Here is a 25,619-nt window from a genome sequence, read left to right as displayed (position 1 = left end):
CAACGACACAGCGTGCGCAGCGAAGCCTGACCTCCAGGGGGTACAGCGAAAGTGCTGCTAATAAAAAAAACCGTGTAGTGGGAAAAGTGGGTTGGCTAAATTGGAGTGGTAAGGAAGAGAGCGAGGGAAAGTGAGAGAGAGAGATAGCATTTTTGTGAGAGAGGAAGGGAAACGCCGATGGCGAGGTAGTTTTCCAGGTTTTTGGTTCTCTCCCACCCCCACTTCATGTTCCTTTCCACCCCAAAACTCCGTGTTCCATCGGAGGAGTCCGTGGTGTGGTACCAGTTGGCGCTCCCCGTGTGCTGACGTTGCGTCGCGAGTGGTGACAATGTGCCTGTTCTTCTGACGACCAGTGGGCTGTTCGTGTGTGTGCGCTGCGGTTTGAGCGTGTTGAGTGACTTGGCGTTTGGGGTGGCGCGGTTTTGTTCTGCCTTTCCGCCTGCCCGACCAGGGTCCTTGTAGGTTTTCTTTTCCGAAGAAGCGGGTGATAGTGCACTTCCGGTTCGCTATTTCCGCAGTTTTCTTCCGTTCATATATGATGCGGGGGCCTCCCCTGGGCCCGCACAATTCTTAGTTTTTCCTTCTTTGCATTTGTGGTTTTTGCGTTGCTAAATTTACTCATATAATCGATGGCCTTGAGTAGAGCCAATAGTGATAGCCGAATGTCGTTCTGCTTTACAAAGTGACTGCAATGTCACCGTACTTATAGAGGTAGTACTGAATTATTTAACGAAGATTCAGTGTGTTCCTTGTGTACACGTCTGCCTTTGTCATATGAGTTGGCGCAATGCCATTAAGAAAGCTAACGCAGTGTAGCATTTAACTTCAAAATATTGTCTTAGTCTAGAAAGTTTGATTTCTCCTACATTATTTCCGCAGTCTCGCCTTCTATTCGAACTTCTCAGGGCATCCTTGAGCTAACTTTCTGCCGGCGTTCTTTCCCTTCGGATACCGCCTTACGATATTCACGCGTTATTTCTTCTTGTTCGTTGGTTCCGGGTGCGCCGGACACGCTATATCCGGTTCGAATAGCGACTCCACTTCCGGTTTCTCTCTTCCGCCGTCACGCAGGGCGCTTCCTTCATTTCCGGGATCCTCATTCTCGCCAGCCTGCGCGCGAAGGGCGATTACTTTTATTTCCCCAATAACTCAGCGCCTGCCCGCGCGAAGCCCCTCTGAGCATGGAAGGGAGGACCTAGAAGAAACTGGGGAACTTTCTTCTGGCACGTGCTTCTCCCATACCGGAAGTAATAGCGCGTCTGTATCGCAACTTTCTTTCTCGTGAGAGAGGGATAGCGAGAGTGAGAGATATAGTGGAAAAACAGAGGAAGGCGGCAACGGAGAGACGAAGCCTTTATATCCTGTTAAGGCGGGTAAGGGCGCAACGTTTTCAGGTCGCCTCGATTGGAGGACTAAATTGGACGCTTCCGGCCTCCCCCTTTTCCGGCCCAGCTGCAGAGCCCTTCTTCCTGTAACACTCTTTTTTTTCTGCTTCCTGTTTTTCCTCTTCCGTTCGGTAGAATCATTCGAATCAAAGCAGAGAAGGAGGCCGGTGAAAACGCTTCCGTGCAAACAAGCCTCGAGGGACTGGAGGGACTAGGGCTCGGCTCTTCTCCACTTGGTTCGGCTCAGTGAGGAAAAACACGGTAGGGAGGAAAAACCGGCGAACGAGTTGGGACACTATTTGCTTGCGTGCCGTTGGCGTCGCTGGTGCAAATATTGGCGCAACACTCTCAAAAGATTTTCTTTTCTTCGTCGTCCCTGAGTTTTAGCTCTAGGCGTGAATAGAACGAAAAGGGGACAAGTATCAGAGAAATATAGTGAAGAGACTTCGCGCAATTCGGTTAGCCGTGCCCGGCTGACAGGCGTGTCCCTTCGACATTCACGAGTAGGGCTCCTTGTATGAGCACGTATTCCTTCTTCTAGAGCTTTCTGAAGCGTGTTCATTCTACCTTGTCAAGCCGAGCGCTTTGAAAGCTCCGAACCATAGACCATGCTGGTACGTAGTGACTAAAAAAAGCATACAAGCAAGAATCTGTATCGATCGTTGCCAGTTGTAGCAACGGGAAAGCGCAGGACACACTTCGGTGTCGATATAGCTCGGAAAGTTGGCGAGCGACTTTCTAAACAAGGTCTCAATTGAGATGAGACTAGTGCGAGAGCTTGAGAAAGACGTCACGTGTTCCCTCTCAATAATTTCTTGAAGTTTTGATAGATGGGAGTGATGTTAGGATTGGGTAAGCCAGGGAAGCGAGAAAGATAAAGAAGTGAAGAGGTCTGGGAGATCGATTTTTAAGAAGGAGACGTCGCCCTTGTCTCGGTCACGTTCGCCTGAGAAATCTGATTCTGGCAGAGGGAGCTAGAGGCACGAGTCGGGTTTTCTGAGCAGACGTGCATCCGACGACCACCCCTTCAAACGAGACGTGACGTCAGGCGGGGAATGAAGACTTCGACGTGCGCGATGTTCAGGGACCACAAAACTGGCAGATTCTGCGTGCCGTTTTGAAAGCTGCTTACATTATCGGGAGTTTAGGAAAACACCCTGGGGCGTGTTCTTAATATTGTAAGAACGCAAACATTAGGGAACCACTCACCCGTGGAATTCTCAACCACGCGTAAAGAAGGAGACGTAACATTGTTGCAGGACAGAGGCGTGATGAGAGATCCACAGTCTAGGCCTAGGTCTCTGTAGATTGGATTTGATGTTTATGATGTTCAGTTATTTCTTGTACGCACTTGATCACGGTTGAGCGGCGTACCTTACCCGGGGTTTAGTCGGCTACAAAGAAGCAGTGGCGTAGAAGACCAAACGAGTTAACGACGTTGCATAATAGAAAACACTCCTGTTGTGAGGGACACCAACGAAGTAAATATAATATGCGCTGTCAGATCATGCGCCGGGGGCGCCAGAACGCGTTTTTTTGCCTTACGTAACTCTTGCTCGTGCTTTCAAAGCAGGCAATTTTCGAATTAAGCTCCGTGTTACCAAGCCCTCTTCAAAACTGGACTGTGCAGATGACCGTTGAGACGCATGAAGAATAGTGAGTGATCTCGGAACAAGAATCCTCGCACATGCTCATTGTGCCACATTTACTCCCCCTTTACTCCTCTGTGCTTGTGACTTTCTTCATAACTTGCCCTGGAGATCGGTGTTACTCTCAAAATACACCCGGATTACTCCTAAGACAAGAAAGCTGCAGCTGTCGAGTTCTGTGAGATGAACGTGCTTCGGCTACACTATGTGACTGCGGTGACATTTGTGGTGCGCTTCCAATGTGAGTCAATGGTTTGTCAGAGATGAAGCCCAAGGGCAACTTCGCATCGGAGACAAAGGCACCGTCCAAGACCGTTGTTCTCACGGGACTTCCCATTGCCTTCGTGAGCATAGTAAGTTCCGTGATTTGGGAGTTACATTAGTTATGGAAAAAAATATTCTGCTGGTGTCACCTTTTGTCCGCTGAAAATTGTTGTCCTGTGCGGGCAGAGGATAGGGCCTTCATTAACCTGCTTGTATGTTCTTGATTCCCTAGAACCGTAGTCGACTGGAACAGTGTACCTGAGCACTGCTTTTTTTCTGTGGAATGAGTCAACGAATGAATGAATGAATGAATGAATGAATGAATGAATGAATTTATTCAGAAAGGAAGCTCGGAGCCACTAGGTGCAATAGACAACAAAAATTTGTCTCACAAGCTGACTTGCTCGCCTTTGCTGCTGCGTATTGTTCTGTAGACTTGGCTATTGCACATTTGTCTGTGTTTTACTGCATGGAATATTTTCCTCTTTACTTGTGCTGTCATAACTGCTCTATTGAATAGTTGCTGAAATGATGCACAGGACAAGTAATAACCGAAATCAAAACTCTCATAGCTGGCTTTACGCTTTACGATAATAAATTATTTCGTGTATTTTGTGCTCCTGAATACTATGCCTATATAAAAAGCTATGTTCAATGTAGATTTAATTTTAAGAAATTTGTCACATCTGCAGTCTTTAAGCATGCAGAGAACATTACGTTTGAAAATTTATCGCGATGTTGAGACTTTCTTGGTCACTTGCTTCTCAGCTAGGCGAGATTCCATTGTACCTGCAAATATATGCATCCGGTTCAATGCAGTGGCTGTTTTTATAACGTTCTTTTGCGTACTTTTTGTTAGAGCGACCTCTTTCAGAAAAAGTAACAAAGGAACCAACTTTTATGTCGAAGATTACTCAGCTCAGGCGGACCAAGAAGGCCTAGCGGATATCAATGACAATGGAGAGTGCTATGTACTCCACTAACTCAGCGCCGCCGCGGTGGCTTAGTGCTTATAGCGCTCGGCTACTGACTCGAAAGACGCGAGTTCGATCCGGGCCGCGGCGGTCGAATTTCGCTGGAGGCGAAATTCTAGAGGCCCGTGTACTGTGCGATGTCGGTGCACGTTAAAGAACCCCAGGTGGTTGAAATTTCCGGAGCCCTTCACTACGGCGTCTCTCGTAGCCTGCGTCGCTTTGGCACGTTAAACCCCCATATACCATAAACCACTAACTTAGCGTGAAAAATATACTAACTGAGTTTCTGCTGTCGCTGCCGATTCTGGGTTCCTCATATGTCGATAACTAACAATACTAAATTAAATATCTGAAGACAAAGAGCAGGCACTAACTCTGCGAATTAATATGCGCTAAGAAAGTGAAAGGTGCTTAATTTGATGTGATTGCCGATTAACACTGCACGGTAGTTAGTTAAACGCCAAACTCTAATTGTCCAACACCGGTAATTCACTACGAATTCGAAGAGATCAAAGGAAACTCGGATATACAGACTGAGGCAGAGAGAATATCGAGGAGCATAGGGCTTGATGCACATGCTTGGAGCGAGCGCACGCGTCAGCGAGAAAGCCTAGAGGAAGTGAGGGCGACCTACTTCTACCCGCCTCCTTTGATCTAAGACTAGCGAAATCCACCGGCTTCGTCTTCGTCGGGATTGGGCTTCGATGCTCAGTGCTATCTGCGTCCGCTTGCAAAATAGCGTGCTCAGACGCATTCCGCCTATAGCGTATTTCTCCAACTTGGGAGCAGTAGTGTAGAAGCCGTAGCTGAAGCCAAAGGCGAAGAACGGGTAGAAGACGCGAAGTAGCTAACATTTAATCATGATTGCTAATTCTTCATCGCTTTCTTGGCTACTATGTCATTGGCTTGGTTGTTACCATTATCTTTTTTTTTTGCGTACGTACGTAAAACGTTGAGGAATCGAAGAGTGGTTAGCTCTCACCATTTCTGGTTTCTTCTACTACTGTGCACTATTTTAGTGCAGCACAGAATAGTCGATGCCTTTGCAACACTCGTATCCATATCTATGGGCTTTCTAGGAGACGCTGACAAGATGGTATATGATATGCCCGAACATTGCTTCCCATGCAGCCAGCCAACTGCGTCTTCAAAGAATGCAGTCCAATATAGCGAAAATGAACAAAGTAGCCAGCAAGAACATCTTACTAAAGCAACATATCGCCATTGAAGAAGACAGCTGCGTCTAAAATATGGGGTTTTTCAAAGTCGTCAGAGAGACGTTATTTCATTTTGTTCTTTCGAGTTTTTTTTCGTTGACGTGCGCAGGCGATGGATTTTCACTAAGACGGCAAAAAATACTGTGCCCCCCTACCCCACCTTTCTCCCTTCTGTATTGGCAGGAGTTATGCAGTTTTAAATGAAAATAGTGGAAATAACAGATAATGTTTCACGATTTCATGAAAGGAAGATGCTGTACTTGAGAGGTTGTTCACGCTACGCTCCTGCATAAAACTCTTACCTGCCTTTGCTGCAGTGGACTCGGCAATGCTGTGACTGCTGAAACGTCAGAAGGAAGTCTCTGTGCGTTGCACGTGGTGTATTCGATATACTAGTCAGTCACAGTGCAGCGCATGATCTTTCGGGCCTTCCAAACACCAGAAGATATATGGCGATCGAGACACGGGCTATGCACGTCGGGTGTGTCTGGCAGCCTACTGAAATAAACAAGATGCCCGCTAGCTCGGTGTAAAAACGCCTGTGCTTCATCTCCCTCTGTTAAGCTAAACGACATTATTAATATACAGAGCCCCCGATGAGTCGGTGCTGACGGCTCGGCCCATTCGGGTTTTAAGTTAAATGAAAGACCGGACCTCCTTACCAAAAACTCAACAGAAGCTTTTCTGTCGTCACAACAAACTTTTGCGTAGTATTTAACGGCATCGCCTAGTAATAGCAGAAATTCTTGTACTAATGAATTTTTGTACTGGTAGTACTACACATTCCGTTTTCGTATTTACAGAGCCATTTGTGTCGTTACAACAGAATACTTTACAGTACAACAAAAAATCCTGCCTTGAAGACAGGACAGTAAGAAATTTTGTCGAACCTTGGGAGCGACCCTGTCGTATTTTTTGAATGGGTCACCAGGGCTTGTGGAGCGGACTGCAGCTTCACTGCACTGAGGGTACTGTATTCCTTTGCAACGCCTGACTTGGGGTATGATATAATAAGCACGTACAACGTGCCAAGTGACCGCCTCTGAGCTTAATAATCAGAGCTATAGGAACGAATAACTCGCCAGGCAGTCGCCATGCTGGCCATGGCAATGATGCGCAAAATCTTTTGCATTCTCGCTTTAATTTTTTGCGTTCGTGCTTATGTAAGTAGGCTGCCAGGATCATGTACATATGTCGCTTAGAGCGCCAGGCATTGTTATCTTTTTATTGCGCTCTTATAAAAGAAAACGGTAGAAGAACAAATAAATGTCAATAGCTATATAAGTGAACTTTAGCTTCAGAAAAGCATTGAAAATGAAAATTTTGACGGATGATTCTCAGCGGGCAGCGGAAAACCCTAAATGTCGACGATGTGTTTCGTACGTAGAGCTGCTGATGCTAACGCGAAGCGATTTGGATCAAGGGAATTTTACAAGAGCTATAATATGTGAAAATTTTGCATAAAAGTTCATGATTAGCTTTCGAAGTTCTAATTTGCAGTCGGATAATACCATCGCCATTTTAATTTCGTGACAAAATCTGTCTTTTTGTTTCGAGTTTACTAAGATGTTGAGGCTACCTGACCTTCGTTAAGGCTTTTACCAATAGCCATTTCTATATTTTTTGTCCTCTGTTATTGCTAGACAGGACCAAATTATGATTTAAAATAACCAACCGATGATTTTTCACATTTCTAAAAATTCTACAGAAAACTTTTTCTAAACCTTGAGCTTGAAGCATGACGGCCTTGGCTGCCTATGTGCCTTAAAACCCAACACAACAGAACACAACACAATACAACACATTTTAGTAGCCACAGGATTACTCAAAACTTACCGGGCCACAGTTTCTGCTTTTGAATCGTGCAGTGGAGAATTTAAGACACCCCGAAACTCTAGATCTCCATGGAGGGTAGGGAAAGTAACATTGTTTATTGTGAGGCTTCGATACCTTCAAATACACCTTAAGTGCCATGTCATACAGCTTAAAAGCAGATCCTGTGCCTTGGGGGCGCACCCTCTGCATGCATTGCACCATACAATGCACTCAAATTGCTCTCTGTCGACACTGAACAAGTCGAAAACACAGGAACATGCTAACTGTAGGAGCTACTTTTTAACTTAACAGGTGCTTGAAAAGTATTAACTTCCTGTCGGTTTAAGTGGAAGATATCTCTCTTTTGTCGCTGAAATGAGCGCTGCTGTTTTCACTGTCATAAAAAAACGCAGTGTAGTGTGGGGAATCTAACGAAGTAGCATAATTAATGAATAATTTGAGTACATGTGAGCGAGTGAGCTATTGCATTGTAAAATTCTCGGTCCTTTCTGTGTGTCTAAAAGTAAGTACGTTGGGAATCAAGAACAAGTGATTACGGGCCAAGTAGAACTGCGCCATTGTCATTCCCTTTGAGCTACAGTTTAGGGAAGCAGGGCGGAAGAAAATGAATAAGGTGGATGGCTAACTCTGTGTATCAAGCTAGCATACACGGAAAAGAGCATTGTTTGTTCTAGGAAACACGTCGGCAGCTCCTCTAATAAGGAAATGATGATGATTTGGCTGAATGCTGCGACAATTTTTGTTCGAATTGCCATGGCTTATTGTTGGAGTATTTTGAAGGCAGTGATTGTAGTTTTATTTTCCTTACAAGGACACTTAATACCTTTTCCTGAACCTAAAGAAAGAGGCTGAATCTGGTCGCTGGGAGCCGGTGTATGCGCCCAAAGGCGTGCTGAGAGACAAAGAAAATCGAAATCGGGGTTTTTTTTCTTTTGCTCAAGCAGGAGGAGAAGGGTTTTTAAATTGTATTATTATCTATAGCCGGTCCAAATCACACGCACTGAACGGAGAGCAGGAGGTTTTTGAAGCGAATTTGGAAATTCCCAGTAGGTGTCAACTTGTGTGAAAGTGGTAGTAGTAGTAGTAGTAGTATTTTTATTTGGCCATATAATACAATATGCCCTCGAGGTGAGGCGAAAGGAAGAAGACGAGGCAAACCTCCTGACGAGGCCTACACCCCGAATAATACATCGAACAGTGGCCGCATGGCAAAAAAAAAGACACTTTCAAAACAAGCAACAAAAGTTATACGATAGAAATAGCAAACACTGAAAAAAACGATGCAAAGATAATAAACAGCAATTGGCAGAAAACACGATATGCACACTCGGCAGTAAAGGAAGCAACGCAAAAAACAAAATATACAAAGTTAGCTGAATTTAAACAGGAAAAATAATCTTCAGTTTTTTCTTAAAAGCAGATACACTATGACTTTCTACGGCGATTTTTATTAGAGACTGATAAGCATTACACAATGTTACAATTTGGTTATCTATAGTTTGTTTTCCATAGTTTGTTCTAGGTCTTTCAGTGGATAAGGCGACGGTACGTAAACCATACGTAACATTTCTTGAATTATAAGCATTTTGGAAAGACCTGAAATTATGTTTTACCTTACAAAAATGTGAACAGCCAAACTCAAATTGTAGGAATGAAAGAAATTGCGAACATTAAATGTTTCGAAAAAATTATGTTCGACAACTGGGCTTGAACATAATGAGCGTAGAGCTCTTTTCTGAAGCGAAAGCAATTTATACGGGTCGGTTTTGTTGCAAGTTCCCCACACCAGGTCGCAGTATACAAGATGGGAATGAACGAGGGCAAAGTATAATAGTCTTCTAACCTGTAGTGGAAGTAGATTCCTACCGAAATACTTAAACCGTCGTTGTCATTAGAAGCCATCAAGAAATTAACTGAGAATTTTTTAGGACGATTTCTGTCAGGCGAAGCGAATTCGTTGTTCATGGTGTATGCTTATCATTTGGAGGGGCGAATTACACAAGCTTACTTAGAAACAATAGGTTGAAATTATTTCTGTGGCATTTCGAATCGATGCATCGTTGCTTTTCCCAGACAGTCTCGATTCATCTTTTTTCTTTTTTTGGCCGCATCCGGCCCACAGGCAAGAAATCCCGACGTCAGCTCCCCGCAACCTGGCTAAAAGCAAAGCGTGCTATGACTCCGTAATCACGAAGTAGAGATAGAGGGCGTTGAGTATGGTAGCGCGAAGGGGACAGGCTAGGAACGAATATAAAAGGAGTTCACCAGGGGTCATTGACACCCCCCTGGGTGCAATCTTCCTTCCCCTGGCGTTTTTTTATGCCTACTCTCCCCCGCAGCACCCTTCTCGCTATTGCTGTGGCATGCTTAATCTTCGTTTGCTGCCTTTTCTCCCCTACCACACTGAAGTCATTGTAGCGAGGATTCGGGTCACTGGTTCGCTGACGCATTGATTTAACCATGGCTCTATACAGCTCGATTAAATTAAGGAGCGTAAAGAGAATGCAGCCTCTGAATCTCTCATCACGTCACGGTGATGTCACAATTTTTAGCTCATGCGTCCACCATGCTGCATACAGACAAAGAGGGCCAATACGCTTTGGCAGATTCACGGCTGATCACTGCAGTTTAAAAGACTGGCGTTCCATGTGCTGATTTTATCTGCCACTGGTTTAAAAAAACTGGCGGCCCTCTAGGCTGCAAATACTGAATTTGAAACATTTGGTCATGTTCCTCGCGTTTCACTAATTGTCACCAATGCCACCTTAGTGACATTGGCGACAGAGCGATGTACCAATGCATGCATCACATTAGAATAATGGATTGTTAGGTGATTTGGCGCATAATGCCTGAAAACAGCTGCGCATGCAACTAAGCACAAGATAGAACACGACACATCCGCACGCTACCAACTGTTTATGGCCACAGAAAAGGGGCATTTTTATAATACCTAACTCAGGCACGTGACGCGTCGCATAATCTCTTCGAACCCAGCCAGCAACACGAAGGCTTGAAAACCCATGAATAACCTTTCTAATCGATTAGAAGGGTTATAAGCCCATTTCTTCGTTTTGATTTCAGCTAGGATGTCATTAACCCGCCTTTGTTCCTAACTCACTCTGCTCTCTTTCTATGTCTTAACCGTACGCTTATCCTTTTTCTTTCCATACCTCGCATCATTGTCCTCAATTTAAGTTCTACCATTTTCGTTAGTCTCCACGTTTCTGCCCCGTAACTGAGTTCAGATAAGACACAGCTGTTCTATACTTTTCTCTTGAGGGATATTGATAAACTGCCATTCATGATCTGAGAGAACCTGCCATATGCGCTGCATCCCTTTCCTTTTCTCCTAGTTATTTCACTGTCGTGGTCTTGATCTGAAGTGACTTCCTGCCATAAGTAAATGTATTCTCTTACCACTTTCAATTCTTCGTTGCCTACCCTGCACTGCTGTTCCCTTCCGGAACTGTTGAACATTTCTTTAGTTCTCAGCATATTAGTTTCTAGACCCGCCGTTCAGCTCTGCCTATCTATAGGTCCTAGATCATGCTTTGCAATTCGACCTCTGAGTTATTTCAAGACAACGTAATCAGCAAATCGCAGAGCGCTAAGGTATTCTTCCTTAACTTTTATCCACGTTTTCCTAATCCAGATCTCTAAATACCTCCTGTAAGCATGCGGTGAATAGTAGATGAGTGATGACATCACCCTGATTGATACCCTTCTCGATGGGGATTTTATTACTTACGTCTCTTCTACGCCCTGGTTCCGTATTGCTTGCAGGACTGCTGAGTTTTGTACTGAGTAAAATGCTTTCTTGTAATCTGTAAAGGCTGTGTAGTGGGATTGGTAACATTCTGCGCATTTCTGTATTCAATTCAATTCCATTTATTTCCCAGAAAATTCTGGCTGGCTGCCTGGACTAAAAGCTGTAGGTATACAGCTTGACGAGGCTCAGGCAGCCGTTACAAGGAACAGTGGCAGACTCAGTTCAAAATCGGTACATGCACAGAAGAAAAGGAGCAAATACAGTTAAAATCTTTACATACACAAAACAAAAAAGCGAACACGTTGTCAGGTTACAGTTTTCACAAAAACAGGACACTCAAAAAGCACAAAATCATCATTAATGAAAATACGAAAGTGCAAAAAACATATTTGCAAAAACATAAAGGAAACAGCTCTACTTGGGCGCGAAGTAGAAATCCGGAATTAATTCTTAAGAAATGATTCACATAAAATTCACATTATTTCTGAAGAAATTATTCACACTTCTGAAGAAATAATTCAAATAATTCTCAAGAAATAATAATAATTGCCGGTACTGCGCATCTCCTGATTGATGCCGTAAATATTGTCTATCTTTGAGTTGCCGTTACGCAAGCCAGCCTGCTGGCCCTTCGGTTGATTCTAGTCTAGGGCTGCTCTCATTCTGTTAGCGATTACCTTTGTAAATATCTTATAAGTAACGAACTTTAAACTAATCACTGTAATTTTCTATGTACTTGATGTCTCCTTTATTATGAATTAATGTAAAGTTAGCGTTCTTCCAAGCTTCCCCCTTCTGCATGCTTCTAAATCCTTCTTTACTCCCTCTTTTGTCGCCGGCGAGATGTCCAGTTCCCTCTGCCCATCTGTCTCCGTCATTATCATTCTCTTATATTTACCATTAAGATAATGCCACTTCCGTTAACACAACTACATTAGCCCGCAGCGCGATTAAATAATAAACATGACGACCACTTGCAATTCAAATATTGAAAGAGCCTCGGTGTGCAGGAACACATCCCATATCGCCGTCATTTGCATCCAAACATGACGCAATATGCGCCTCGCAGGCATTCTTGTCCCGCATGCCTGACTTGACCTTCCTTCATTTCCTTTCCTCCCTATCCTCGCCTTTTATTTATTTTCTTCCTATTTTCCGGGTCTCTTATTCCGCTATCGACAGGCTCTCAGACAGAGCAGGAACTTCGCTTAAAGAGCATTCAGCCTCTTCTTACCTTCTCCCACGCATAAGCAGATAAGGCAACCGCGGGCCACCAGCAATCTTCGAAGGAGTGTTTATCTACTATGGAAGCGCGTTGTTCGACCGTTCTGTTTTTGTTTTCTTTTTATTTGTCCGCGCAATAAGAGCGCCCCCAGGCATCGCTGATTCGGGGAAAAAACGAACCGTCGTTCTTTGCGAGGCGCGGTTCCTTAGCGGTGTGCACGAATGCAGATCGCAAAAAGGAAGTGCGTTCCGAGTCCCGAAGGAGGCTGCGAACCCTCGAGGTGCACCGCAGAGTATGGAAGAAAACACAGATTGCGGGGAAGTGGGTCGAAGAAACGGAGGTGGGCGCTTAGTGTTGCCGGGGATTCTTGCGGCGCGGAGTCTATGTGAACACAATCTTCTAAGGAGAGCAGGCATTTACCGGGATGTTTGAGTTTGGTGAATGACTATGCAGTTATGATTTCACGGTAAAGGCTGGGTTGGGCATTGCAGACGAGGAGATGGGAGCGAGTACCACGTTGAATATCAGAGGCTGTTAATTTTTGCATCTGTGAGGCTTACAGGTTCCAGAGTAAGTGCATGGATTTAGAGAGATGTGCGGGTGTGAAATATCAACAGAACCATAAAAACAATTGAAAATAAGAAAGGAAAACACAACAAGCTATAACCAAGACTACAAAAGTAAATGAAAATGACCAAACATAAACTAAGTAGGAAGAAACTTCCCAAAATTCAAAGCTATAGATTTGAAAGGTTATAAAATAGCTAGCGTGAAATGAGTTGTAACGCTGCAACGATAAGCGATCAAAATGTATCTGTTAATTTCCAGCTTAACTACTAGGTTCCTACCACTAGGCAGCGTACTATATGCTATAGTAACAAATACCTTGTAAGGGTCACTGGCCGGAGTCAAAGAAAACAGTGGACGTTCTAGGACTGAGTTCCGGTTTTTCTAAAGGTGAATTATTGTCTTCGGCTTTGGTCAGTGGCCGATATGGCGTACTAGTTAAAACGCCTCATTCTGACCAGAATGTGTTCCGTGAAAGTCTAGAATGCACAGTATGCTAACAATATTACGCGTATGAAAATTACAGTGTACAAAGACACCTGGTGGGGTTGTTAAACTGGTGTGTTTGTATGGCTGAGAGAGCGTTTGAAGTGACGATACTTGCACAGATATCGAGAAGTTAAAAGTGATCCTGAAAGTAGAAGAGTTGTTAGACGCATATTGCCGGTTATCTTTGCGAATAAGAGAAAGACGGTCTTTTTGTATGACTGAAGAGACGCACTAGTAGCGGTTACATAATGACTCTCAGTTATGAACCTGGTGCTATGGTTGTGAAATAATATCGAGGGCATTGTTTATATAGTGTGCTTGAGGTGATGAAATGACTAACACGACATCAAAAGAAGACGTCAAATACAAGCATGGTGTTCCCCATGCCGGCTATATTTTCTTTAACCCAAATCACTGGATGTTATTAGGCAGAATTATATATATATATATATATATATATATATATATATATATTAGCAGAAAAGTTAAATGAAATGAGGGGCCCGTTTGACAAATTTATGAAGGGAGCCAACAGTCACCGAAACCAAGGTGCATAGGGGAACGTTAATTAATTTTTTTTATGTGTTATGCTTATCAGTGGGATAATAATACTTAGATTAATAAATCACTTAAAGAAATTTACTTATAAAGCAGCAGAAAAAACAACCATGCCGCCGGTGGGATCCGAACCCACGACCTCCGAATATCGCGTCCGGTGCTCTTACCAACTGAGCTACGGCGACGGCTGTCCAATCTGCTGCTCTCGTGGGTATTTATGTTTACTGGGTGTAAGCGAGCCTTGAGTTGTTTTTTCTGCTGCTTTATAAGTAATTTTCTTTAAGCGATTTATTAATCTAAGTATTATTATCCCACTGATAAGCATAACACATTAAAAAAAAACATCAAAAAAATTAACGTTCCCCTATGCACCTTGGTTTCGGTGACTGTTGGCTCCCTTCATAAATTTGTCAAACGGGCCCCTCATTTCCTTTAACTTGTCTTTAATAGCTTAACGAGGGTCTCGGTTCTGGCAGTCTTGATGCCATAGGTAGCATAAGAGGGCTCTCGCACAGTTTCTGCCCTCGCCGTTAGTTGACGTTCTACGTCACGCTCGCGGTATTACAGGACGTGCTACGTCCGCCGCTATGGTCGAGGGTGGCGCTGGTGAACACTCTCAAGGCTCGCTTACACCCAGTAAACATAAATACCCACGAGAGCAGCAGATTGGACAGCCGTCGCCGTAGCTCAGTTGGTAAGAGCACCGGACGCGATATTCGGAGGTCGTGGGTTCGGATCCCACCGGCGGCATGGTTGTTTTTTCTGCTGCTTTATAAGTAATTTTCTTTAAGCGATTTATTAATCTAAGTATTATTATCCCACTGATAAGCATAACACATTAAAAAAAAACATCAAAAAAATTAACGTTCCCCTATGCACCTTGGTTTCGGTGACTGTTGGCTCCCTTCATAAATTTGTCAAACGGGCCCCTCATTTCCTTTAACTTGTCTTTAATAGCTTAACGAGGGTCTCGGTTCTGGCAGTCTTGATGCCATAGGTAGCATAAGAGGGCTCTCGCACAGTTTCTGCCCTCGCCGTTAGTTGACGTTCTACGTCACGCTCGCGGTATTACAGGACGTGCTACGTCCGCCGCTATGGTCGAGGGTGGCGCTGGTGAACACTCTCAAGGCTCGCTTACACCCAGTAAACATAAATACCCACGAGAGCAGCAGATTGGACAGCCGTCGCCGTAGCTCAGTTGGTAAGAGCACCGGACGCGATATTCGGAGGTCGTGGGTTCGGATCCCACCGGCGGCATGGTTGTTTTTTCTGCTGCTTTATAAGTAAGTTTCTTTAAGCGATTTATTAATCTAAGTATTATTATCCCACTGATAAGCATAACACATTAAAAAAAAACATCAAAAAAATTAACGTTCCCCTATGCACCTTGGTTTCGGTGACTGTTGGCTCCCTTCATAAATTTGTCAAACGGGCCCCTCATTTCCTTTAACTTGTCTTTAATAGCTTAACGAGGGTCTCGGTTCTGGCAGTCTTGATGCCATAGGTAGCATAAGAGGGCTCTCGCACAGTTTCTGCCCTCGCCGTTAGTTGACGTTCTACGTCACGCTCGCGGTATTACAGGACGTGCTACGTCCGCCGCTATGGTCGAGGGTGGCGCTGGTGAACACTCTCAAGGCTCGCTTACACCCAGTAAACATAAATACCCACGAGAGCAGCAGATTGGACAGCCGTCGCCGTAGCTCAGTTGGTAAGAGCACCGGACGCGATATTCGGAGGTCGTGGGTTCGGATCCCACCGGCGGCATGGTTGTTTTTTCTGCTGCTTTATAAGTAATTTTCTTTAAGCGATTTATTAATCTAAGTATTATTATCCCACTGATAAGCATAACACATTAAAAAAAAACATCAAAAAAATTAACGTTCCCCTATGCACCTTGGTTTCGGTGACTGTTGGCTCCCTTCATAAATTTGTCAAACGGGCCCCTCATTTCCTTTAACTTGTCTTATATATATATATATATATATACCTTGTGTTTTTTGTAGCCCTTATCGTGTGCCATAAATTTCTGTTGCTTCGGTTCAAATAAGGCTTTGCGTCGTCAATACTTATGACATTGGCTAACACCTGTAATGTGTAGATATAGATATTTAAGTAACCAATATTTCGGTCATATTGCGTGGCCACGAGGGCAGATTCGCTCTCAGCCGAAATGCCTGTGCTTGTTGCCAAGCACTAGTGCAAGACCAGCATATTCGTCGCGTTAACGCTGTAGCGACAAAGTGCGTGGCAACCAGAGTTTGCAGGTTCTATATACATCAATGACAGTCTCACTTAGAAGGGACTTCAGTGTGGCAGCCTAAATGTGGAAGCCCTGGAACGAGGCTGGCTAGCAACGCAACCACAAAACGAGAAGAATAAAAAGTGCGCGAAATTGCCGGCATATGCCACATACCTGTACTGGAACCGCCTTTCACAGGAAAATGCGTTTTCTTAAAGTGCTCTTTATAATGAAGGCATTCAATGACACGGAAAACGGTAAAAGAAGCAAATCATGCGCAGAAAGTCTTACTTGCCTTTGTGACGTTCCCCAGGAAGATTTTTGTGAAGGCGCCATTACAGGCATGGCGACGACTGCATGCGGGATAAAAAGAAAGAAATCAATACTTTTTTCCAGAGCCCGATGCTTACTAATACGGACATTCTTCAGGACACTTCCTTCATTCTTTCAATTCAGTTTTTCATTCATTGCTTTTTTTCTCTTCCTTACTTTCTTCCTTTATTCCCTCATACCTTCCTTCTTTATTTTCTGCTTGTTTATTCTTTGCTCTTTCATTCTTCTTCTTCTCCTCAAGTAATATGGCACATACCCAACTTTGTTTCCTCCTCTTCCTTTACTTTTTTGATCTGGCTGCCCTCTTCATTTCATTTATTCTCTTTATTCTGTTTCCTTCCTTCCTTCTCTCTCTTTTTTTCTTATTTTTCTTTATTCTTTCCTTTACCTTTCGTTTTTCTTATTTATTTCTCTCTCTCTTCGTTTCTTTCCTTTCCGTTCTTCTTCCTGCCCTCTTTCATTTCTTCTTCCTTCTTTCTTCATTCTTCCACGCCCCGCCGCGGTGGCTCAGTGGTTAGGGCGCTCGACTACTGATCCGGAGTTCCCGGCCTCGAACCCGACCGCGGCGGCTGCGTTTTTATGGAGGAAAAACGCTAAGGCGCCCGTGTGCTGTGCGATGTCAGTGCACGTTAAAGATCCCCAGGTGGTCGAAATTATTTCGGAGCCCTCCACTACGGCCCCTGTTTCTTCCTTTCTTTTTTCACTCCCTCCTTTATCCCTTCTATTACGGCGCGGTTCAGGTGTCCAACGATATATGAGACAGATACTGCGCCATTTCCTTTCCACCAAAAACCAATTATTATTATTATTATTATTCATTCTTCCCCATTCGTTCCTTTCTTTTTTCTTTCTTCTTTTCTTGCAGTATTCCCTATTCCATTTGGCCTTCTTTTCTCTGTTTCCTCACTATTTTCTTGTTCCTACATCTCTTTCCTTCCTTTTTCTTCTTTTTTCTCTCCTCTTTCTTTTCGACTTCCTTTCTTCATTGTTTCCTTATTCCTTCTTTCCTTGTACTTCTTTATTTTCTCTTTCTTTCGTTTTTCTTGCTGCCTTCCTTATTTCATTTCTTCTGTTTTCCTTATTCCTTTTTTTCCTGCCCTCCGTGATTATTTGCTTTCCCCTATTCTTTCTTCTATGTTTCTGTATTTATTCGTTGTTTATTTTATTACTCTTGATTTATTTCTTCCTTCCTTTCTTTTTCCTGCCTTCCTTCTTTCATTTCGTCTTTATTTCTTCTTTGTTTCGTTTTCTTTTTTTCTTCCTTTCGTTCCTAATTTCTTTCTTCTTGCTGCCGTTCTTCTTTCATTTCCTCTTTGCTTCCTTATTCCTTCCTTCCTTCTTGCATTGTGTTGTATTTTACTGTATTAACATTGTTATTCTCTTTACTTTGTATTTCAACTGTTCCCCCCCCCCCCCCCCCTTATGTAATGCCCGAAAAGGGCCTTTAAGGGTACAATAAATGAATGAATGAATGAATTCTATCTTCTTCCTGCCCTCTTTGTTTCATTTTCTCTTTGTTTTTCTCTCTTACTTTTTATTTATTCTTTCTTTATTTTCTCTCTGTTGATTTATTTCTTTCTCCTTCCGGCCCTTCTTCAACTTTTTTTCCTTTATTCCTTGCTACCTCCTTCCCTCTTTCTTTCATTCTTTTTTCCTTCGTTCTTGTTCTGTTATTTCATTTTCTCCCTCTTTCTTTTCTCTGTTGTTTCTTTATTTCTTCCTTACCTCTCTACCTGCATCTCTTCCCCTCTCCCTCTCCACTTTTCCTCCCCGGGGCGTGCATGTCTCCCAGCATTCCCTGTAGATTGCCCCTCGGAGCGGTCGTCCGAAGCGGGTGCACGACATTTTCGCCTCGTCCCCCGTTTTCACTGCATGAAAGCGGCTGTTTGCGGCAGCTGCTAGCACTTAGTGGTCGCTGGGCCCGATTTGGCGTTTATTCGATATACTGAAGACCGAGAGAACGAAAGCTTGCTTCCGCAACCGGCGTCCTGTCGCGGTGGCGCAGCCCCTGTTCTGCCGAGGCCAGTACCGATTCGTCTTGCGAAAGTAAGGGGATGTCAAAACCGGCCTGTCTTGTCGAGACGAGAGTTTCTTATCTCTAGTTTTTCTCGTTGATGCTGATAACTCCCTCGCGCTCTCTGTCGCCTTCCACCTCAAGGATTTCATTTTTACACACTCTTCGAGAACTCCGGACACGATACGAATACCAGCATGCTGTCACTTTTATTTCAACAGAAGCTTGCGACAGCCCCGTTCAACCAGTGAAACTTTGCGCCAGTATTCGTCCAGTGCTGTCAGAAAACGAAGAAGTTCTGCCTTGAAAAATATTGGAAACATCGAGATGACTTTCCATGACCGGATCGAAGTGCGTCGGACGTCTGTGCTTAAACGAATATGTTCTGCCTAGAAAAATATTCGAAACATCGAGATAACTTTCCATGACCGGATAAAAGTGCGTCAGACATCTTTGCTTAAACGTATACAATTTTGAACGTTCCCGTAATTAGCCAGGTATTAAGTTCTTTTGTTGTGTCTCTGCGGACAATACTCGTTTATGACCTCTTTTCTGCACCTGTAACTTTCTAAAGCGAGAATTCTTCATCGGCGGTTTTTTTTTTTCGCACCAAAAAGAAAAGTGTGCCGCTCATTTCCGTGTAAGCTTGCCATTTTAGCACGGTTGATAGCCCCTTACAGCAGAAACCCCGTTAAACACTAAAGCTCATAATACATATCCGGCTACTTGAGACCATGATTGATTTTCTAATAATTTTTGCGGAATAGCCGAAGTGGCTTGTGCAATAAAAAGGCGTGAATATAGAAGATTCTATGTTGTGACTTGTAACCAGCCTTTGTTGGCATTAATTTTGAAATCGATGAAAACAGAAACGGGATGACACGCGCCAAATTTACAAGTGAAAATAAAAAAAATATTGCGATAGAAGTGGCAATAAAAGGTTGTGTTGAAAACGATGAAGTTCTTGCATCACAACAAAGGTTGGCGTAAAAGAGTGCCTTGGCAGCAGCCGCCCATAAAACTTGAAAAAAAAAGGAACTCCGCTTGTTTGGATGTAAGAGGCTTTTCATGCACTGACAGGACAAAGGAGAGAGGTTAAGGCTGAACCTTGAACAGTGAGCTCACAACTCACGAAGTTAAAAATTTAAAAACTTCGCCCGAAAGGCGCCAGCGCATAGAGGCTGTCATTCCGAATTCTCGGGCCCTTTAAGCTTTCACGACCACGGAACAAACTTTGGCGTCTTGTCCTCGATTTCCCTTCCTGCTTTCCCTCTTGCACGCAACAACCTTTAAAAGGCGGCTTCAGGAATCGCCTTCACGCACTACTTTAGGCCGCGGGCTGAAAAGAACGAAGCGCCCATTAAAATTCAGCAACCAGCCGCGTCGGGCAATTCGGAGGCGGCCCTGGTCGCCTGTCGCTGAAAAGCACTCCTGACGACCTGTCAGCGAGGTTTGGCGCACCGCATTATTGTCTTGCGAATAAACAAGCTTAGAGCGGTTGCCTGAGATTAAATGTCGGGACTCGGAAAATGGAGATGCGGGCCTTTACAAGGGGCCTTTTTGCACTCTTTCTCCTGCGTGCTCGGTCTCATCTGGTTTCACGCCGAGTGGCTCCAAACGCCGGGAAAGAACTTCAGGGACATACTTACTCACTCGCTGTCTAAATGAACCAGTCAATCAGTCAGTCCAGTCAAATAAAATAAATAAATAAATAAATAAATAAATAAATAAATAAATAAATAAATAAATAAATAAAAAAGTCGATCAGCACATGGCTAAATGGTATATTCAGTGTTTACGACTTTACGCATGTTCCACACTTCTTGACGAGAAACAGTACTGAAAGAAACAGTACGAATCAAATGTTTAGGGGAATCCCCCAAGGTGGAATAGATTTGTTATAAGGGAGTACTTACTCATTGGCATCCATCCAAGCGCAGTCATGCGGCCACAAATGAAAGCCATACAGCTTTCTCAGAAACTTCGAAGTTAAAGAAAAATTCGTCCTGGACCGGTGTTCGAACCCGGGACCGCCGCTTCAACGGAGTGGTCGCTCTACCAACTGAGCTAACCGGGACGGTAAGCTTATGGTAGGGCGAGAGCGAATTGATCATTAATTCGAAGTGGGAACAGAGTTCGTCAAATGTTTAGGGGAATGCCCCAAGGTGGAGTAGAATTGTAATAGGGGAGTAAGTACTCATTGGCATCCATCTAAGCCCAGCCATACGGCTATAAAGGACCTACAGGTTTGGGAAGCTTTCCTTTGTAGCCGTGTGGCTGCACTTGGGCGGATGCTAATGAGCAATTACTTCCTTTTTACATCAGCAGCACAAAGGCAAACATAAAACTAGATCTTGAAACAGCACTGAAAAACGTAGTTCATTGCTTCGCGCGCCCGTTCGACCCTTGACAAGGGTGCAACGCCTCAAAAAGGAAATCACGACGATGCGTACTTAATAAAAGTTGCTGGAGCCGCGTGTCTTATGACGACGAAAGCAGGCACAGTTCTGAAGCCAAGTTTTGGCGGACCAGGGAGGTATTGCAAGCCGTAGCCGCGGTATCATTGCTCACGTGTGCCTTCTTACCTATGCCACGACCTTGTCGAGGATCCTCTCTATAAGGTGAATAATTTTTCGACCTGCCCAGAAGAAAATTAGAACAAAGAAAAAAAAATAAAGTAAGGTCGGCCATCCCCTATTTCTTGCTATCTACGGTTGTGTAACCCAGAGAGAACGTAAATTCAATGTTGACGGGTGGATTGCAAGAGTTCCTAGTCAATCCTCGCTGAATTATTCAAACTCCGAACTTCATGTCCTACGTGGCCAGTGGTTTGGTTCCTTCAGTTTCCAATTCCTGAAACGAAGACTTCGCTTGAGACCTTGAAGCTTCGTTCAAAGTCGTCACGGTACTTTCAGTGAAGAACAGATTCTAGGAGCTCAGTGGAGCTTTATTTTATTCGGGCGAACTTATGTGCAACTCAGTATTTTATTCAAGTTGTGCCACAGTTTAACCTGCAGCAATGTTAAAACTTTACGATTACAAGCATTGTTCTTTTCATGAATCTCAGTGCTAAGGGGCTTTAGATGGTCTATAGACTTCTTATAGCCTATATTGCTTTCCTACAGATATTTATTTTGTGTACTCATAATCTATACATTGTCTATAGAAAAAAGTCTACGGAAAGAAGTTTTAGTCAGAGCAGAAGCTTTTCTTACATTGTGGTTAGCCTAAGTACGGTGCTTTGTTCTTAAATCATGAGTTTACTGTTTCCAAAGCAGGAGCAGGGACCATTGCTTTCAAGATGTAGAACTAAATCGAGCATTTTATCACTGTGGAATCTATTACCGTTCTTTAAAAAAAGGAAATAAGAGCAGCAATATTAGGAACGACCACACTCCAGTTCTGACGTGCGTGATTTAATGATAGTTGAAAAGATTTTTTTTACAGGGCTGTTTGAAACTCAAAAATATTTTATTTATATGCCTCCTCGAAGGCTTCAGGTACAGGGCTTTGTACGAAAAAAGGGCAAGTTTACTGAACAGTGTAGGCCTCCTTGACACTATTGAAATGAAAGCTGTTGATGTGGCTCATGGCTTCGGCAGGTAGATAACTCCATTTCGGTTGTGTTTTTACATGCAGAAGAATGGTAGCGTTTATGAACAATGCTCAGTGAAGACATTTTCCGTTATAATTCTAAGTTTGGAAGTTTAGCTTTGGATTTCAAATGAGACACAGTATTATAGAACGAGTAATCATAATATGTAAACCAATTAGAGCGATTCCGAAACGGTTTTGGTATTAAGAGAGATTAGATTAATGGCGGTCTTATATCCGTTATGCACGCTGCAATATAGCATGAACGAAGTGTATAGGTGAGATAAATGATCTTTGGTGGTGGGAACAAGTCACAAATTTCTTTGCAGGAAACAAAGGGCGTTGTGTAATGCTTTAGGCAAATTTATTTATTCAGTAACTTCCATGTGTATCCCAATTTACATGGAAAAACAGGTAGGGACGGCAATAGTCTTAAAGATAGGGTAACAGGCCGAAGATCACTGTGCACGAGACGAAGAAGTGACCCCAAATTACAGACGTAACTGGCAAGGCTAACCGCACCCTTGGTCTCCTGCCCTGTAATCTGCAGCTTGCAACTCCACCCTTAGGATTAGCATCCAAACACGCCATGCCCGGGTACTCAGGCTAAGAAACCGATTTCGTGGCAAGAAAGGATGACAAATACAAGAGTGTCCGGAAAGCTGAGCAGAGGTGGGCCTTAGAGTAGCCTGGGTGCAAGCTGAGCCGAACCTACACTCTAAACACGAATACGACTATATGGGAGTAAAATGGGGGTAAACTGTCCTCTGCTGCACTCCATTTTATAAAACGGAGTGTGCTAGGGGACACCTTACTCTCTTTTTAGTCCTTTCATGTTTAGAGTGAAGCGTTATCTAGCTGTGCTGAGCGTAACCCAACTAAGCTGAACGCTGTCTGGTTGTAAGTTGAACTGAGCTGAGCCTAACCTGAGCGTAAAACAGGCTGAGACCCCATAGCAGCTGCACACAACTGTTGAGCCGATGCACTGAAGTGTCCTCGTGACCTTCCAGGCGCCTTTCTTTCAAGCCGTAAAAAAACTTTGACGACGGCGAAAGCGTCGTCACGGCAGTCGTAAAGGAGGATCGTGATAACTGACAGTATTCGCTAGCCATCGTAACCTTATAGTGCATTGTAGCGTGCGTGAGGAAGATTGCTGGACGGACGTGGCCGTGCTCAGGGCCTTATACGCGTATATTTGAGATGTACGGCGAGAGTCTTGTTTTGCTACTCGACAAGCAGGCTCATAGGGGGCGCCAACTGTAACGTGAAAGGCCGCTTAAAAAAGATCTGATGCATGCTAGAAAGGCATGAGGATGATGCAGCATTGTTGGAAATAGCGGGCCATGTAGAGAAGTAAATCATTTGTTTTACGACGTTAGCTGCTATCTTTAAAGCCATGTCCCATGTTACGCCTGGTCGTTGTCCGGAAGGAATGAGGTCATCACACATCAAAGTCACATACGATTCATTCTTATCGGTCACATCGGCGACCCATTCACCAAAGGTTCACTGGTCAAAAGAATCTGTAGAGAAATTTAGCCTAGCGCGATCCGATTCCGCAGGGAGCCACTGCGCATGCGCAGATCACCTCTGATGCCACCAGATGGCGCCAGGTGGTGGCCAGCTGCGCGCACGCCTGCTGCGTCGGGACCTGCTGCCCGTGCTCGCTGGCGGTGAGCGGAAGCAAATCGGGGTAGCTTCCGTGGATCGCGCTATGCTAAATCTCTCCATTAAAAGACTTACCCATACACGAGACTCCAGTGCCCGTGCATGACCTCCGTGATTCCCTTCGCAGATGACACTGAAGGTTGTGTGAGATTACGTGAAACACTTTTCCAACAGTTTCATTTCTCGGAGTTTTGAATGTGCGAAGAGCTTCGGCAAGATGCTGAAGGCCGATGGAAAGAAAGTGGGAGAGATAGAACGGACAAAGGAATGGCGGGAAGCTGAGGGGCCTATATACCTGCAGCGGCCATTTACATGAAAAGAAGGCAAAATCAGCGAATCTAAAGAAAGGATAGATGAAGCAGAAAATGAATGGTGGGCGCGTGCATGAAAGGATTCATCAGTGGCCATTACAGAGACTATGCAGTCGAGTGGTCTCTTGGACTCGAAAGCCCTACGAATAGCCCCAGGAGACTCGTCGCTCCCAGTGCCTAGGATCGACCAGGCGAAGGCCGCAGGGCCTTGACCGCGTTGAGTGATCGAGTTTCCCGCCGATTTCAAGCAGCCGTAACAACCCAGAAATGATTTGATATTTCTAGCAGTGGCTTCGTTGCAAAGTTTATATTCGTGTTATGAACATAGATTGAGAAATCTGAGGTTACTCTGCCAGGAACGTGTGCTTTGAAAACTTTACGCTCCGGGCTACGTAACCGTTGCTAGATTCTTCCAAGTTATTGTTTAAGTCAACGTGAGTAGCCACAGACGCTGTTACCTTGGACGAACTGCGAAGACCTCACTTTTCTTGACGGGTCTGTATGCCGTTTTTGAACCGTAAAGAAAACGCAAAGATAAATAAGAATTAAACGGTAGCAACAGCGTCAGATCTGCGGCAACTTCACCGTCAAGGAAGGCATGATCCGATTGTGATAGACGTTTTGCGATACTTCGTCGAGGCATTAGTGTTCTGATGTTCGCTAGGTTTCAGCGAGGATCGGCTGTAGCATTACGGCGCGAATTTAACGCGCATGAATTGACGTCAAATATCGCCACAATCAAAAGGCAGAAATCGTCAGAGGGAGGTTGTAAAATTAATACCGCGGTGTGCACTGCAAAGCGTATAATTTTTTTATTTCGTTGCTTGGGGTGTGAAGTTTCGTATTGTGTTATTAATATTCAACAGTCAGCTTTTGTAAGTAAGGTTTTTCTTTGGACGCAAAAAAAAATTATAGTGGCATTAACTCGTTAAATTGCCATTCCTTTGAATACGTTTGAATAAACTTTTCTTGCTTTACGGTCATAGAAAGGCGAAGATAAGTAGCTTATCTGCAGTTCAGAATCCTGTTCAGTTCCTGGGCGCCAATTTTTCACGAGAAAACTCTTTTACCGGCATACTTATCGCCGCGCGTAAAGTTGAGATGAAATTGATCGGCTGGAATGTTTTTCCCGTGCACACCTGCTTTCCGCAGAGTAAACCTTTCATAGCACGAACTCCTGGCAATTAACTCGAAATCCACTTTTCGGGGAAAAAAAACGCGTAAAATAAAAATATACAAACGCATAGCAAACTCATCTCCAACTCGCTCGTCCGAGCGTTTATTTCCTTGTTAATATTTTTCATCTTCGTTAGAGTCCTTCGCGCCGTGAATTTCCGCACCATGTTTCGCATCGATCTCCGATGAACTGCGCCGTTCCTACCAACTAGAACGACTGCGGCTTTTTGTTGGGCCACGGTTTTCGTATTATTTTTCTACCCATTCCTCCCACGTTCCCGGATGTAGGCACGTACATTACAGTCGAGTCGTTATTTTGCGCGCCGCGTGCAATGTTTCCCAGCTGCGAGC

General features: G+C 44.1%; 1 protein-coding gene across 2 annotated transcripts in view; it reads left to right on the top strand.

The window, feature by feature from the left end:
* LOC144109920 (uncharacterized) overlaps positions 1-25,619 on the top strand; it is a 116,199-nt gene that overhangs the window by 39,247 nt on the left and 51,333 nt on the right. The window contains exon 1 of one of the 2 annotated variants that reach the window (XM_077642691.1): positions 3,217-3,387. The exons of the other annotated variant lie outside the window; for it this stretch is intronic. Within the exon in view, the coding sequence (XP_077498817.1) occupies positions 3,298-3,387 (90 nt within the window). The 5' untranslated portion in view covers positions 3,217-3,297. Of the gene's footprint in view, positions 1-3,216; positions 3,388-25,619 lie in introns of those variants that run through there. 2 annotated transcript variants of the gene reach the window in all.

The sequence above is a fragment of the Amblyomma americanum genome, chromosome 11, assembly GCF_052857255.1.
Source record: "Amblyomma americanum isolate KBUSLIRL-KWMA chromosome 11, ASM5285725v1, whole genome shotgun sequence".
In the NCBI taxonomy this organism is placed as follows: domain Eukaryota; kingdom Metazoa; phylum Arthropoda; class Arachnida; order Ixodida; family Ixodidae; genus Amblyomma; species Amblyomma americanum.
Note: the sequence above shows the minus strand (reverse complement) of the source record. Positions and strands in the feature narration are given on the sequence as shown.